The 18,030-nt window shown below is 43.7% G+C and overlaps 1 protein-coding gene across 8 annotated transcripts in view; it reads right to left on the reverse strand.

The window, feature by feature from the left end:
• BTBD10 (BTB domain containing 10) overlaps window positions 1–18,030 on the reverse strand; it is a 46,644-nt gene that overhangs the window by 15,075 nt on the left and 13,539 nt on the right. The window contains exon 1 of one of the 8 annotated variants that reach the window (XM_048487038.1): window positions 17,384–17,692. The exons of the other annotated variants lie outside the window; for them this stretch is intronic. Coding sequence (XP_048342995.1) covers window positions 17,384–17,508 — 125 coding nt within the window. The 5' untranslated portion in view covers window positions 17,509–17,692. Of the gene's footprint in view, window positions 1–17,383; window positions 17,693–18,030 lie in introns of those variants that run through there. 8 annotated transcript variants of the gene reach the window in all.

The following is an 18,030-nucleotide window of genomic DNA, read 5'->3' on the forward strand; positions in this document are numbered from 1 at the left end:
TTGAATTAATCATCAACAATTCCATCATCACTTGCCTCTATCAGTATAGCTCCCAGAGCTAATGCAAATGAAGGGGTATCAAGCCATTGATAGGCATCCCCAGGAGGCAAATGAGATGTCTTCAAAAATAAAAGGGAGGATGTTTGAAAGCAACAGCATCCTAAATTTGGGAACGTTGAGAAGTCTGAAATCCACTTTCTTACAGCCACCCTTCTTATCAACAAGAAAATATCTGGAATAAAATCCAGCAGCTGCTAATACAAGTGAGAAAAACCTGGAAAGAGGTGGGGCATTCAAACAAGCAGGTATAGATTTAAATTGAAAACAGTAACCAACTCCATTATAGAAAGAACCTACTGATTGTTGAACTACAACATCTGTCAAGAAAATGGCTTTCAGTGTCTGTTGTCACACCACCTGCTTTCTCCTGGACGGCAGATCCCTGGGAGACTGACTTCCCTGTCTCTCCTCCTGTCTATACTGGGAACATCTCCTGCGTTGCTGGGGAAAGTATTGGATCTGAACCCCTCAAGTTGATGGAATTGTTGGACAACATCAGTCTCCTTACTGAGGAGAGTATTGCCTTCAAAGGAAAGGTCTTCAGGGGGGTAGGGAGGAAGTCCTGAGACAAACATGTCTTCTCAAGACAATTCCAGATGCCTTGGTACTGCTAGAACTGTCAGCCTATGTCTTGCAGTGTTTAGTTGCTGTTTACCCAATCTGATTCCTTACCCAAAGTCTTTTTGTCCACTGGTAAGGAATCAATACATGGTGTCATGTGATCCCAAAGGAAAATTTGATAACATTTAATCTCAGCAATAAAATCGGATGCTCTACGGTCAAGAGAACCAGAAGAATATACTTTTCTCCTGGAAGTGTCTAATTTCCTTCCCTCTTTATCCATAGGGAAGGAATAGGATCCAGATCTGTAACATACAGGGAGTACCACAATGGCCATCACATTGGGCATGGGATGGTGGAAGAGGAATTCTGACCCTTTCTGGTTTATCTTATACAAATTCTTCACTTTTTTGCTGGAAGCTTGGCTAGAAGATGGCCTAACCCACATGCACTCAGATATATATTGATTAAAGTGAGGTCAACTGGCCCCTTATAACACACTCATTATCAATCCCAAAGCCTTTGGATCCACCTGAGCATAGTAAATGTCCAGGGTCTTTGCCATCCAGATTAGTTGCTCTTAGAGTTTAAGACCTTCTACAGTGAGACCCGTGCAGGATCCCTGATATTGTTCTCTAGGGAAAGCATCAACATGTCCTCAGACTTTGATTCCAAGCCTGAAGGAAGACTGTCCTCTGGATAATGATGTAGATGTGGTGAAGCAAAGGCAGCTTCCTCAAGTCTTGACATCAAAGAGTGCTTGGTGATCGACTTCAAAGATCAGCGGAAAGATCAACTTCAAAGATCAGATAGCATATCTAATATATGTGTTTGGATGTCTTATTGCCATATCAAATTTAATATCCTCACTCACAGAATATCTGACATTTCTTCACCTTTACCCAAGTCACATCCACTGACAATACTGCCATCCATTAGAAAAAGCACAAAACCTTGATTTAACTCTCCTCTTTTACCGCGTTGTTGGTCACGAAGTCATATCACTGCTTCCTTTATAGAACTGAACAGACATGGCCCTTCTTTTCTACCACTCAGCAAAAAATGGTGGTAATCCCTTTGTTTCAGCTAGCCATCTCCTCCTACTGGGTCTTCTAATGTCAGATCCCCAACCCCAACCCTACCACATTTATCCAATACTCTGATGCCAAACTAATTCACCTTCCATGAATCTCTTAGCACAAAAACACATTCTTTCACAGTGAAACAAAGCTTAAGCACATGACTGGAATGAATGCATAATCTTTCCCCATTTATCACTACTCCACAGAGAGATCCCCACTATGCTGGCTTTTGTTAATTTTTAAGCTCTTTGGAGCAAGGTCAAACCTTCTTGTATTGTGAAACATTATGCATAATGATTACACATAATGACAATATCAACATTAACAACATGTGACTACACCTCTAATGTTCTATCCAATTTAATATGTATTTTGCCCAGATGTGCAGAGATTTCATCTGGTGAATAACCACAGGACATGTCTTGGAATTAAAATGGGCTGCAGCCCTTTTTATTATTAAGGCAGAAGCTGGGCAAGCAAGAGGAGCACATCCGTTTAGCAGCCAGTCAGCACCCCTGGCTGACCCCAGCAACAACCCCAATCCCTATTGGGGAGGACAGAGAGGTACTGGGCCACTGGGGTGCCTACCTTTTGTGGCCCCCTAACTGCTGGGGTGTCAGGCTCGAATTGCAGAGACCTCCGCGGCATGTGCCATGAGTCTGCCCCACCCCAAGCCTCTTATGAAGGCCCCCAACCGTGGGGGTCCTGCTCGCAAGCTCGGCCTCCCCACAAGGATGCGCTCCTCCGCCCAAACCGCCGAGGCTGCAACAAATAGAGCAGCAAACCCTTCCCTTTAAAATAGGGAGGGTGGGTGGGTCAGTTTGCACCAGGCGTCGAAGAAGGCCGGAGCAACCGAGTGCTGCCTAATATATAGGGAGCGTGCTCCACCCCTTGAACTTGTGTGCATCGCACGATCAGGCCGATTGTGGCTCGGCCACCCAGCCGGCCCAGAGCACGCATGCTTACTGCTCCGGAGCTCACCATGTGCCCTGCCCCCTGTTGCAATTACAGCCTAATTGATTCTAGTGCCATTAATAGCAGAATCACTTGGTTTAAAATGATAAAAAACTGAAAATTTTCTAATATAATTTTCCTCCATACTCGATTATCTATGACTTAACTACATGCTTATTTATTGTAATCATATTAACATAACTAATAACAGAAGTGTATTTATACATATCAGCTTGTATTTTAAACATGAAAAGCTAATTTACCACCATCACCTGCTTTGATTTTTAACTTATACTCCATTTCCCCTAACATCCCATTTCTTCTGGAACTCATTTTAGCTCTCTTGACAATCCTGTATCAGTAGATTCTGGGCCAAGGAAAAATGCTGGCTCTCCCATTTTACTTATGACTGTTATTGCCCATCCCAGCACTATCCATTAAGCTGCTTCTCTGAAAGTCATTTTCCAAATCTATAAGCTGCTTTGAACGAATAGTGAATGTACATGAAGGAAGAATGTCTCCAACTCTAGATTGCTGAACATGAAGGATGTAGAAATACAGTATTTGATCAAAGGGAAAATACGATTTCATGAATGTGCAAGGCAAGGCTCTGGAACAACTTTCAGAATTAGAAAAAGAAAGATATCCCTGCTCAGAAGCATTACACAAACAACCCTCAAGATGCCAATCTATTCAGTAATGTTCAAAAACAAGCAAAATTCACACACATTAAAAACATGGAGGAATCGATAGTTCTTTTTTTTTAAGTGTTAAAAGGAAGCATGTCTGACAAGTTTTTTGGGTAACAAAAAGTTTTAGATGTGCTACTAGAACTCCCTCCTGAACAAAATAAAAAAGATATCGCAACTAGAAGCTAAGCCTTCAAACTAATTTATTCCCTAAAATTGACACATTTGTTGATTCCACTCCAAGAACTACAGCTTAAGTATCAAAATGATAACTGTGGAAAATGTTCCAGAAATAATCCTAACATGCAAAGAATATTAACGACAATGGTACTAAACTGAAGCTAGGGCAAATGTGTCGTTCAGTTCCTCTCCCTTGTTTGATCCCAGCCTATAAGACTAGTCCCCATCTGAGACTCTCTTCCTTTTGCTAAATTCCTACTCAACCTCCACAAAAGTGTGTGTGAGAGTGGTTTTACTGTCATGTTACAGCTGACTTATAATGATCCCATTGGGTTTTCAAGGCAAGAGAACATTTGGAGGTGGTTTGCCATTGCCTGCCTCCACTTGGGCTGAGAGAATTCTGAGATAGCTGTGACTGGCCCAAAGTCATCCAGGAGGCTTCATATGGATGAGTGGGGAATCGAACCCAGTTTTCCTGATAAGAGTTGTCCACTCAGTGGAGAAGTGGGGAATCAAACCTGGTTCTCCAGATTAGAGTCCACCACTCTTAACCACTCCACCTTTTGGCTCTTTTCTCTTGCCTTTTCCCCCAAGTGAGAATCAACTCTGATATAGTTGCAGAATTCTCGCTGCCTCATGTTTGCTACTGACTACTACCAGGCCCCGCTGAAGTCCCAATCACACTTCAGTGAGAAGGTGTAATAGTAGCATAATAATGACAGGCTACAGAGAATTCCACTAGACATGGCCAGCTCTGTTCAGTCTGGCCAGGAAGGTGAGAATAACAGATACTGCACCAAGGAGGTCTGGTTTTTAATTGCGGAAGAGTAAAATGATATAAATCCATATGAAGGATGCATTAGCAGGACGACCAGAAAAGTACTGCCCCTAGGAGGAATGCTTATAACCTAAGACAATTTCAGTTGGGAGAACAAAAGTTGATGCACTTTTCTCCCTCTCTCTTTTGGAAACATACAGTTAGCTACATGATAATATCAATATTAATGATAGCAAGATGATGCCAAGCCAGTTTTAATCCAGGGTATGCTTGTTATTTGTGGTTAGAATTAATGGATGAAGACATAGCTAGCCATAGTCAGCTCCAAAGAATTGAAGTCAATGAAAACATGACCTGGTCAGCAAACACTGCTGCACAACATAATCTTGTCTACAGTTAAAGGTCTGCTCAAAATAGCTCAGCCTTATATAACTTGAAATGAAAAAGAAATAAAGTCTTCCAGCATCATCAGAAGATACCACTCTATAATGAAGACAGTGCCACAGAAAAAGTCCTGACATAGGCAAGTCTGCATGAGGAAACAGGGGACAATTTCTGGTTGGATTTGATCTCCTCAGATCTCAGATGCTAAATAGGATTGGTCTTTGTTAGTACTTAGATAGATAGAAACCACCAAAGAATACCAAGGTTGCTATGCAGAGTGTAACCACTGGTTACTTACCTGTGAAAGGTCCTTTTCCTCTGAGCAAATGAGGACATCTTTGGTGATTTCCACCACTTAGAGGAAGGAACAAGAACTTCTCCTTCCTGTTTCCTGTGGGGATCACCCTCTTTCTCTCAGTTGCAGAATTCTAGCCAGAAATTAAGAAAACACTATGCAAACACCTAAATTAGAAAGGAATTCAACAATAGTTAGAAACGGAATAAGTACAGAAAGAGGCAGGAATAATCACTCATAGTATCAGTGATGACAAGGGAGGGCAAGATGTCCTCTGCTTAGAGGAGAAGGACCACTCACAGGTAAGTAACCAATGACTGTTTCACTCTGAGCTTGAGGACATCTTTGGGACCTCCCATAGCAGTATCCATATTTTTTGTCCAACTCTAGTACATGCTGAAGCATGCTCCATCCAAATGCAGCATCTGCTGAGCTGTAGGTATTGATCTTATAGTGCCTTATAAATGCTGACACCGAGGACCAAGTGGCTGCTTTATAAATCTCTTCAATAGAAGCATTCCTGGCTAGTGCTGCATTGATAGCCATACTCCTCATAGAGTGTGCCGTAATGCCTGCTGGAGACTCCAGCTTCTGTGTTTATATGTCTTGATGACAACAGCTTTTGAGGCATCTGCTGATTGTGGCATTAGAGATTTTGTGTTCCATGTTAGGAGGTGAGACTGCAATAAACGCTGCTTCAGATTTCTAACTGAATGAGTTCTGAGTATGCACATCTGATGTCAAGGATATGCCACGTTATTTCCTTTGGATGATTTGGCTGAAGACATAACGATGGTAAACAAATTTCCTGTTGCCTATGAGAGGTAGAATTTTTTTTAGGCACCAATGTTGAGTCAGTTCTCAGTACTACCTTGTTCTTGTGCAAATTACATAGTGATGAGGCGATTGATAAAGCTTCAGGCTCTGAAATTCTTTGAGCTGAAGTGACCAAGACTATTGTTTCCATCCTCAGGAATTTCAGTGGAATCTCGCTGATGGGTTTAAATGGATACTTTGTAAGGGCATTTAGGATGCAGGAGAAAATCTGTGGACTTGCAGGTAGGACCCTTGAGGAATCATATTGTATGAGGATGTTCGGTTGTTCTCCATTTTTCTATTCTTGGAACCACAGTAGTTAGCTATGGCTGCAATCTGTCTTCTCAAGGATGCTGATCAAAGATTTGTCCTAATTCCATCCTGCAGAAATTCCAGTAAGTCTGATACCTTTGGGTGTAATGGATCACCTTTCTTCCTCCTACAGCATCTTATAAAGGCCTTCCAAGTTGAATTGTAGATGTGGTTAGTAGAGACCTTTCTAGCTGCCAACATAGCACTGATCATGTCAGAGCTTCTATGAGATGTTTCCATTCAATTTTTAGGCAGTCAAATGTAATCGCTCTAGTTCTAAATGCCAAATTGGACCCTGAAAAAGTAGGTCCCTTACAGGTAGTAGCTGAATCAGAGGGGCTGATAACCATTGTTGTAGGGTGGAAAACTACAGGCAATGCAGCCAGAACAGAGCCATCACATCTTTCTCCGAAGCTTGGGGATAACTGGAATCAGAGGAAACTAATACATCAATCCTCTCAGCCAACTGGATGTCAGAGCATCTATTGTCTGTGCTGTTTGGCAGGGGTAACAAGAGAAAAACCTTTTGAGTTGGTGGTTCTTAGAGGATGTGAATAAGTCCACAAGTGGATGGCCTAGTTCAGTGATGATCAACTGCCATTTGCCCTGTTGAACGGCTTGTTGCCTTAACCAACATGCTTGGGTGTTGTTCACCCCTCTGATGTGTTCTGCAGTAACATCAGAAGTAGAAGCACTCCCTTGTGTAGGGCCTACAACTTTAAACTTCCCTGTTTTTTATCTAAGCTTTGGCTGCAATATTGTTCAGGCAAACCAATTTGTGGGATCTGCATATCTTCTGGAAATGTTTGAAAGCTAGTTTTCTCCCAGCTCCAGTAGATTTTTAAGTAGCTCTGTTTCTTTTCTTGACCATTTCCCATAAACTGGTAGGTTATTCAGCACTGGTCCTCAACCTGACAGACTGGCATCTGTTATGATTTGATGACATGACTGGATCAGATAGTGCCCTGTGCAATGTTCTTTGCTTTGGTCCACCACACTAGGCTGCATTTCACATCTTTGGGAACTGAAACAGAGAAGATTTCTCCTCTGGAGATTCGAATCTGTCATGGGTGAATCAGTTGCAGTTTTGCCAAGTGAAGTCTTGCCCACTGGATCACATCTAAATTGAATATTAGCAGTCCCAATAGGCTGGACAGAGTCAGTAATGTGGATGTTTTGCTGCATATAACAGTTGTCACCAGCTCTTTGATTTTCTTTGCCTTTTTCTCTGATACAATTAGGCTGTTAAGTCTGGTACCTATAATGGTTCCCAGGTGTTCTATCCTCTGGGATGGGGTGAATAGACGTTTTGGTGTGTTTACAATAAAGCTATGGTCCTGTAGACACGCCAGTATCCTTCAGCTTGCTTCCATGATTTGGTTCTCACTAATATGCCATCTAAGTAGGGGTGTACATGCACACTCTGTTCTCTTAGTCACACCACTTGACTGACGAACATCTTGAATAACACCCTGGGGGCAGAGTCCAAGAAGTAGAGCTCAGAATTTAACATTCCTGCCTTCCACTCAAAATTGTAGCTATTGCAGGTGAACTGGAATAATCAGAGTATATTCTTCTTCCTTGTTCTTCTTTGGATACTGATTCTATGGTTTGAATCTTTAGAAGATGTTGTACAACTTTTAAGGTCCATTCTCTCTTTAGTATATTTTTTAATTTTGAGGGGAAATTATCCGTTACAGTGGGAGGGTGCTGAACTGTATGAAATAATGTATTGACACCACTTCTAATGCCCAACTGTCTGTGTGAGACTGAATCCATGAGTTTCTAAAGAGGTACAGTCGCCACCCCCCACTGGTGGAGTGTCCAAGTCATGCTTTGTTTGATGTTGTAGGTATCAGGTTAATCACCTTTAGCTTGGAATCTCCTACTAAATGACTTTTTTCTTGAAGGATTGTCATGACTGGGACCAGTTGTTTTTATGAAAATCCAAGTGGAATCTCGGTAGCATATGTTGGGAGTGAAAGGAAGGATTGCTCTGGAATATCCTATTTTTCTGAGATATCTAGGCATCACCTTTGATTTATCTTTTTTTTCTGCCAGGATCTTGGTAAGAACCTCACCAAAAAGCTTGTTTCCTTGAAAGTTATAGGCTGTAACCACCCGCAATCTCAACCACAAGAGATGACAGGTGGCAGCTGTTATACTAGAGCTCTGGATGAAAACAACAAAGAATCCAATGTAACATCTGCCATAAAGGAAACCATTTTGAGAAGACAATTGGCTCCTTCCTAAAGTCTGCAGTTGGAGTCTGATAAAAGTTGAGTCATCTTTCTGGCACATATGATTGACACTCTGGAAACAATGAGTGGAAACAAGAGACAGAAGTTGTCTCTTTGATCACCAAGGCCATGGCCTAATGCACCTTCTTGGTGACCTGGTCTGCGATTCTGTCAAGGACATCTCTGACGTGACCCTTCTATCTTCTGTCACTAGTCTGGATGACTGTAGGGCCATGATTGGAGCATCCATTAATGGTACCTGTAATTCTCATTTACATAGCCAGGTATAGCATAGAGTTTTTAAATAAAACCTGGAAATTGATGGCTGGCAATAGGTTTTTTTTCCCATTCCACCTTCAATTGTTTTGTTCAAAAAATTCTAGAAATGGAAGATGGATATACAGGGTTCCTCATCTCAGTTCCTATCCCCCTCTGTTTGCAAAATGTTTTCATCCATTGTACCATGGTCTCCTTAATAAAATCCACGAAGTCAATGGGAAGAGTAAAGGACCCCCTCATAGAAAAGTTACCAGTCTAATGCCAGTTACCAGTCTAATACCAGTCTCCCTCCTTATAATATCAAATGGATCCTGCCGCCCCTTCCCTCTGGTTTTAAAGGGGATTTGATAGTAGCCGCCATCTTTTATGTGGATTTTAATAATGCTGCATTAATGGGGTGGGTTTATTTTATTAGAGCCTATATTATTTGATACTGAACAGATTTTAAAGTTGGCATATGTGCTCTATTTTATTGTTCACTGCCCTGAGCCCTCCGGGGGAGGGCGGTATATAAACCTAACCAATAAATAAATAAATAAATATAAATAATGCAGCAAGCTGACTGCCAATGAACAGGGAACCACCAGGAGCCAACTGATCACCCTGTTTCCCCATCTCATTCTGCAAGCAGCTCTTTTCCCCAGTTGCTTGAGCAATTGTGGGAACAAATTCAGCCACCATTTGGGGGATGCTGTCTATCTTGCGTGCTTCCCTATAGTGGCAGAAAATGGTGGCCAGAGGTCCTTTTCCTTGGCTAAGGCAGTCCTGTGAGTCGAGCCTGCTGGAATTGCCATTTTTGTCCCTTCCGGGACCATAGGAGCTTCTATGATCTTCCTCTGAAAAGAATCCCTCATGGCTAGGACTAGCCACAGTCGTTCTCTCTTTTTCCATCTGAATTGAAGCTCTGTGCCCCTCCCCCTCTCTTTCCCTAAGCCTCAGAACAGCAAAAAGAAATAAGAGACTTTAGAGTCAATGTTAAAAGATTGGTAGAAGAATAAATTAATGGTAAAATAGAATGTTAATAAGGATAGACAGCACAGTCACAAAGATGTCTGGTCTCCCTACAGGCAGGAAAAACCCTGAGAGGATGGCAATCCCCACAGGAAACAGGAAAAAGAATTCTTGTTCCTGCCTTCATAACAAGCAGTAGGAATCACGTGTCCTCAAGTTCAGAGGGAGAAGAGTCCATTGGATACTCACGGTGAAGGGCTTTTCTACTGGAGGGGAGGGAAGACATCTTGAAGTGAGATATGCTCTTCACCACTTGCAGGGAGGTAGGAACCAATTAGAATTCTTTGCCGTCACTTCCTGTGTGGGGCTTCTGGGTTATCTTCCTTCAGTATCCCTTCTGACTCAGCAGTAAGAGAAAGAGGCCCCCCAGGAATAACAGACTCAACGTAAAACAAGTAACACAACTGTAACAACATTGAACATAACCTGAGCTGACTTAATTTCTGAATCCATCCTACCCTTTTCTGTATACATTCTTGAACTGTAAGAACGTCATTGGAGATAAATAGAGACCAGGGAGGGCCAAGATGTCTTCCCTCCCCTCCAGTAGAAAAGCCCTTCACGGTGAGTATCCAATGGACTCTTCTACTGGGGGGGGGGGGGAAGACATCTTGAAATGGGACCTCCCCGAGCAGTGTCCCCTAATTAGGGTGGGTCTCTTTAATCTCCAATGATTGTTTTCAGAACTCTTTTACCAAATGCCGCTTCTGATGCCGCAATGGAATTGAGTCTGGTGTCTTACAAAGGAGGATATTGACGCCCACGTTGCTGCTTTGCAAATCTCCTCCACTGAAGCGTGGTTTCTTAATGCTGCGTTTGTTGCCGCGCTTCTGATTGAGTGCGCAGAGATGCCTGAAGGTATGGGCAGCCCGCTAGCCTTGTAGGCTTCTATGATCGTTGCCTTCAGGTTCGAGCTGATGGCTGCCTTAGACATTGGAAACCCCGTTTTTGGTGGTTGAATGTTTACAAATAGAGCTTCTGATTTCCTTAGGGGTTCTGACCTCATGAGGAAGGCTTTTAGTGCCCTTCTGACATCCAGCGTATGCCATCATTGCTCTTTTGGGTGTCTAGGATTTGGCATAAAATTTGGGATCGTGATGTCCTGTTTCCGATGGAAATGCGAGTTTATTTTAGGGATGAATGCTGGGTCTAGTCTCAGTGTAACTCTATCCTTGTGGAAGATACACAATTTTGGGTTCGTGGATAGGGCTTGCAGTTCTGAGACTCTCCTTGCTGACGTAATGGCGATAAGGAATAGCACTTTCATTCTCACCCATTTTAGATTTGCCGATTGAATTGGTTCGAACGGTTGTCTTGTGAGTGCTGTTAGTACCGCGTGTAACCTCCACGATGGGAATCTGTGTATTGTTGATGGCTGAGACAACTTGACCCCCCTAAGGAAGTTCATAATGTCCTTTTGCCTAGTAATAGGGGAACCGTCTATGTATGGACAAACCGTTGCTATGGCCTCCAACTGTCTCTTCAAGGTGGAGCTTCTAAGGCCTAAATCGAAGCCACGTTGTAGGAATTCCAGAACGTTCTGTAGAGAAGGGTGTTCTGGGTTCACTGAATGTGCGTTGCTCCACCTCACAAATGCCTTCCATGACGAGTTATAGATATTAATCGTGGACCGTTTTCGCGCGGCTAAGATAGTGTTGGTTACTTTTGCAGAGAATCCTTTGCCCATTAGTCTTCTCCTTTCACAAGCCACGTGGTCAGCTGCAGACATTCTGGATCTGGGAAACTGATCGGGCCCTGTCGTAGGAGATCGGGCTCTGGGTCCAAGGGAATTGGAGGTGCTATCTTCATTTCTTGGAGCGACGAGAACCAGGGTCTCCTGGGCCAGCGAGGCGCAATCAGAATCACCATAGCTCTTTCTTCCCTTATTTTCTTTAGCACTCTGGGGAGTAGGGGAAATGGTGGGAATGCATACAACAGTCCCGGCGGCCATGGTGCTGTCAGGGCATCTGTGTCTATTGCTCTGCTGTTGTAGAATCTGGACATGAACAGCTCCACCTGAGTGTTGCTCGGGTTCGCAAATAAGTCCACCATCGGTTGACCTAGGATTTCTGTAATCTGTCTGAAAGTTCGTGGGTTCAGCTGCCACTCTCCTTCCTGGATCTGCTGTCTGCTCAGCCAATCTGCTTTCTTGTTCTGTTTCCCTTTGATATGACGCGCTTCGAGGGAAAGCAGGTTCTCTACTGCTCACTGAAGTATTTTGGAGGCTTCCTGGTGTAGTTGTCGAGACCTTGACCCTCCTTGATTGTTTATGTACATTTTTGCCGCGACGTTGTCCGTTCTCACGACCACGTGTTTTTGTTTTAACTTTGTCTGGAAGTGTCTCAGTGCCAGGGAGATCGCCCTTGTTTCTAGGAGGTTTATTGGCAGTTTTGATTCCTGTTGCGACCAGTTTTCCTGTACGAATTGTTGGTCCAGGGTTGCCCCCCAGCCCGAGAGGCTGGCATCTGTGTAGATTTGCGGTCTCTGTGTATGCAGATACCGTTTTCCCTTCATAAGATTTTTTCTTGACATCCACCAGTGTAGGCTGTTCTTGACAGCTATAGGTAGAATCACTCTCTTGTCCTTCTTCAGGATGATGTCTGTCTGGAATCGTCTCAGGAATAGTTGTAGTGATCGGGCGTGAAATCTTGCCCATTGGGACAGGTCTATCACTGATATGTACATCCCCAGCAAGCTCGCCAGTTGTAGCAGGTAGTGTTGGCGTGATGCAAGTATTTTCCTGGTTGCTTGCTGGATTTTTGCTATTTTCTCTTCTGGAATAAACAGTGCTTCCTCTAGAGTATCTATAGAGGCCCCTAAGTGATCTAACCGTTGCACTGGAGTAAGCGAGCTTTTCTCTAGGTTTATGAGGAACCCGTGTCGTTGTAACACTTCTTGTACTATTTCCACGTCTTTGGTCCCCTGCTGTAGGGACTTGGAACATATCAGCAGGTCGTCTAGGTAGGGGTAGATGTGTATCCCCGTCTCCCTGAGCAGTATTATAGGTGCCAGAAGGATCTTTGAGATCTTCTCGGGGCCGTTGCCAGCCCAAACGGGAGAGTTCTGTACTGCATGTGTCTTCTCCCCACTGCGAATCTGAGGAACCTTCTGTGTGTTGGGTGAATCATAATGTGTAGGTACGCTTCTTTTAGGTCCAATGACGTGAGAAAGTCCCCATGGTGTAGTGCCAGCGATATGGATTTCAGTGTCTCCATCTTGAATTTTGGTACTTTGACAAATTTGTTAAGGAACCTTAGATTCAGTACTGCTCTGCAGTCCCCTGATTTTTTGGGGACCGTAAAGAAATGTGAATAAATTCCTGACGATCTCTCCTGCATCGGCACTACCTCTACAGCCTGAATTTGTATCAGGTGTTCTATTGCTTTTAGGGTTCTTTTTGCCTTTTGGGGGTCTTTTGACAGTGGAGAGTGGACGAAGTGTGGTTTTGGTATTTTTACCAGTTCTATTGTGTAACCATCCTGTACTGCTTGTTGCACCCATCTGTCCACATGTGTGCCCTGCCAATGGTGACTGAATTTGGCAAGGCGACCCCCTACAGGCGGGTCCAAATCGTCATTGTTTGTTGTGGTCTGTTTTGAAGTTTTTGTTTTGTTTGTTGAAGGGGCGAAAGTTTTGCTTGTTCCGAAAGGAGCTCTGGTTTTGCCAATTTTGGCGTGGACTGTCCCTGGGAGCTCTAGGGAGGGTTCTATGGGATCTGAATGTTGTTCTCTGAAATCCCTGAGACCTTTCTGGTTTGACAACCTTGGGCATAGCCTTCTTTTTGTCCTTGGTCTCCACAAGCACTTGGTCTAGCTCTTTCCCAAATAGTGCTCTCCCGAAATAAGAATAGGCTGCTACTACATGTTTTGTATTTGTGTCTGCCTGCCAGGGGCGGAGCCAGGCGTTTCTTCTTGCCACCATGTTGGAAGCTATTGTCCTGGCCACTAGGGCTATGGCATCCATGGTGGCATCTGCTATGAATGCATTGGCTATTAAGACTCTCTCTACTCCCTCCCTCAGGGCCGTTTCCTCTAGCCTCTCTAAAATTCTTTTGAGCCATTCCATTGACGCCCTGGAAACTGTGGAGGACGGGATTAAGGATTTAATTATTGCTGCTAGCCAATCATGTGATCTGCGCAGCGCCGCTTCTGATCTGCGGTCCAGAGGGTCCTTAATGGATCCCTCTCCTTCCTTGGCTACCAGCCCCCCAGAGTGGAGAGTGACTACTGGAGCATCCACCGGCGGGTTCCGCAACATGTGATGGAAGGGGTTGGGTAGTAGGTATGTCTTTTTGAAGGAGGCGGGGAGTGCCTTCCTGCCCGCTGGATTAAGCCATTCCCTCTTAATGCGGTTAACATAATACTCAGGAACTGGGAAAAACTTTTCCCCCTCAGAATCTTTTGGGAAATAATTATCCTTCCCTTTAGGGAAGCCCTTGATAGTTTTATTTGAGGTGCCCTCCCCCATTGGGTCATCTGGGTCTTCAGCATCTGCTTTATCTTTCAGATCTAAGGCTGAGACAGTTTTGCTTATTAGCATTTGCAAATCCTCATTTTTAAACAGTTTGGTAGATTGGTCAGAGGCCTCTTCTGAGGTTTCCTCGCCCTCTGAGAATCTTCCCATTTCCTCTTCATTTTCCCCTTCTGACCCGTCATCCTCCTCCTCTGGGAACTCAATGGGGTCCCTGTGGCGTCCCACCCGAGCCCCTCTGGTTGGGTTGGTTGTGGGTTGATTTAGGGAGCTTTGAGAAGGTGCTGCTTCTCTGTGATGCACCAGCCTGCGTTCCCTAGCCTTGAAGACTTTTTCTATCTCCACCCGCAGTACCTCAGCAAAGGCAGCAGGGGGAGCCGCTTGCCAGGCTGAGACTGCTGAATTGGCGGGAACCGCGTTTTCTCTCAGGGAGGAGCCCGGGTTGATGATTGCTAAGTGCTCATTACCGGCTTGCAGCGATGTTTCCTCCTCCCTCCCTGAGATAGGATCTGGCCTGGGGACTTGCCTGGTCGGACGGGCGCCTTGCGGTCCGCTTCCTTCCCCCTCCTGGCCCGTCGGTCCTTCTGCCAAGCACTCCAAATCCTGCGAAGGGTTGGAGGTGCTCGGCTGGGAGCCGGCCGGTGCGGCAGCGCCCTGGGAAGGCACACAGCTCCCACGCGACATTTTTGCTGTTTTCTTCTTCTTCTTGGGAGCGGGAGGTCCCTCCTTGCGCCCTGCCGCGTTTTTCTCTTGCGCTTGCTGTCCCGTGGTTCTCCGTTCGGGAGAGAAGCGCTCAGCCTGTTTTTTGCTTTTTGTTCTGGTCCTCTCAGCTGCCGAGCTGGAGAAGTTTTCCCTTGGGGGGGGTGAAGGAACCCGAGGACATGGTGCTCCTTTCCTGCCGCTTTTTAAAATACAGACACACACTAAGGAGCACACAAAATACACACCACTAACTGACACACAGAAATTCACACTGGGAGACAACAATTACTAGCACTTTAGACTGGACGGGTAGGAAAGGAACTCACAGCACACATATAACAATGGCGCAAGAGGAGCTCAGCTCAGACGCTGCACACCCTGCAAGGTAGGAACAAATACTGAAGGAAGATAACCCAGAAGCCCCACACAGGAAGTGACGGCAAAGAATTCTAATTGGTTCCTACCTCCCTGCAAGTGGTGAAGAGCATATCTCACTTCAAGATGTCTTCCCCGCCCCCAGTAGAAAGGCAATGGCAAATCACTTCTGTTAGTCACTTGTCTTGAAACCCCTATTAGTTTGCCATAAGTTGGTTGCAACTCGATGGTACATTACACACACACACATTTTTACCAGCAGGTTAAAAATCATTAGAAATCCCCAAAGGTTAGAAATAAAAAAAAGTAAAATCCATTTGTTTTGCCTAATAACCAGCACTTGTTTTACTGAATACACTTTCCAATTAACTGTAGCAAAAGCAGTTTGTTATAAACAGGGCCACTTACATTTGTTATAAAACAGGTCAAAAGATAAAAGGAAGTAAAGGAGATGGTGGCAGAGAAGGCAATGGCAATAATAAGGTGGCATGCACACAGTCTGGGAATGTTCTTTCTGGGCTAAGAAGGGCCAAGCACATACAATGCAGATTGTGCACCTTTCAATTCTGAGCCTCTCCCAAAGTTAAAAGAGGGATGGCGGGTAGGTGGAGTGCTCTTAGCACACTTAATTGCACCAAAAGAGAAGAGACTAAGCAGAGAGGTGGGAAAGAAAGCCTGGAATGGGTTAGGAACTGCACAGCTATAGTTGGGAGCCACAGATTTGGCGAATCTCTTTTCTCCTGCTCCAGGCTTCCTTTCCCACCTACCTCTTCAATTGAAGCCAACAGGTTTTGAGTGAGAGGTGGGCTTGGCAGCTCCAAAGAAATCCCAGGACTTTTAGCATGTGGGAGCCAGCTTACTTTATGGCTTTGGTGTGTTTATTTGAACCGGGAGAGAAAATGCAGGCGGCACAGAATTATCAAATCGCCCTAATGCAGTGCTTTTGTTGATGACCACCTTTGATAAAAAGATGTATAGCGATGGGTTACTGACATTGACAGCACTCAGCTCCAAAAAAGGAACAGACGATTTCAACAAGAGGCTTCACATAAAAGCTGGATAAAATGGAGGAAAACACAAATCCAAGCTAAAAAAAGTTACAATACTCTGAACATCATCAGACAGAAAAGAATAAAATCATTGTAACACTCTCACCCTCCAAGCCCACTGTCCTTTGCAAGTAGTAAAAAAGGTCCACAACATGAACCTAAAACAACTCGCAAAGTCCAAATGCCAGAGAATCCTTTCAAATTATTTTCATGTGTCAGCTGTTCCAAGCTATAAGCCATTCATGTGCATTAACTTGCCACATCGAATGATGACTGCTCATCTCCACACTAAAGCACACCAACAGACAGCAAGGTAGTCAGTGTGTCAGAATGATGGTAAATAGTGTAGTCATAATGGAACCACTTAGTGACCAACTATACACAATCACTTCAATGTTCCTAAACAGACAACACAATCAACTTCAAGGTCTCTTCATGACAATAACACAGGGAGGGCCCAAGTTTCAAACTAATCAGAACTTTGAAAGGCTTGGCTTCATCTCAAGTTATTTTTGTATGAAAATATATTTAATTTCTCAGCATGTCCGACTACCGCTATCATGCTTTTCACTATGAAATAATAACTAAGGCTTAAATTACAAGAATGAAAACCCAGTTCTACAGATCAACCATAATTTACCAACCAGATAAAAGGGAAAAAAGCAGTATCTGCCAAAATATCAGATCTGAAGCAAAAACCTTTATTTTAATTGTCAGTGACTGAGAAGAATTGCAAATGATCAGTTTAAATGTACGATCACTTAAAAAAACTCAACATAGCCATTTTTTCCTGATAAAGTAATTATAAATTAATGTTGCACCTATAAAAGCTTCACCTATAAACCTTTCAAATGATGTAATAATTTTCTTCTTTTTGCTAAGAAAGCCAGCAGTTAACTAAAACCGACCTCCTTCTGAGAAGCTGAATTCATTTAAAAGTTTACATTCCTGTCAGTTCAATCTATTGGAAAACACAATAAAGTCTAAACGATTGTGCTTACATTACAGTCACTTATTGTACACAAAAAAATTACATTACATCTGCTCTTTGTCCGATATTTCAACTAATCAAGCTACACAAAGAACAGATGTACTCCTGCCCCATTAAACAGTGCCTAGATTAAAAGATTATTACCCGTTACGCACCTGCTTTTTGTGTAGAGTAGGGAAGAAATGCAAAAACATGGGGAAAATATTGAGACCAAAGTACAAAGGAAATCTGCTCCTTTCCAGGCGACAGATTCGGAAGCCAGCTCAGCATCCTTTGGCATTACTTGCTAAGTTCAGCATATTTGCTATTTTCATCCTCCTCCCAGTATTCCATTGCACCGTTAGCCAGCTTCACTTTCTAGCATCAGTTCCCATGGCTATTCAGTCTATTAAAGGCCCAGAGACACAAGCCCCCTAGATATTAATTCAATTCATTTTTTTACAGCCACTGACTCAGCCGTGCTGTACTGACGTCTGACCTCACAGCCTCTTGTATGCTGAATTCATGCTCACCATCTTCTCATCTCTCAGCAGCTATTGGCTAACGTAGTTGATGGACAGTATAAGGAATGCATAAGAGGAGATCTACTTGGTGTATTGCCAAGTGCCATCTGCGAAGCTATTTCTAGTCCTGCCAGCTTGTCATGTTTCAATAAACTAACACAACATCTGAAAACGGTTTCTTCTGTCACATATCTTTCCTGCCTAACTTTATGGCCATTCAAGACAGGTCTTCGTTTAGCATTCTATAGATTACCTTCTGGGTATTTTACACCTAAACACTTTTAATAAATTGCTCAGCC

This window comes from Sphaerodactylus townsendi, linkage group LG02, assembly GCF_021028975.2.
Source record: "Sphaerodactylus townsendi isolate TG3544 linkage group LG02, MPM_Stown_v2.3, whole genome shotgun sequence".
Classification (NCBI taxonomy): Eukaryota; Metazoa; Chordata; class Lepidosauria; order Squamata; family Sphaerodactylidae; genus Sphaerodactylus; species Sphaerodactylus townsendi.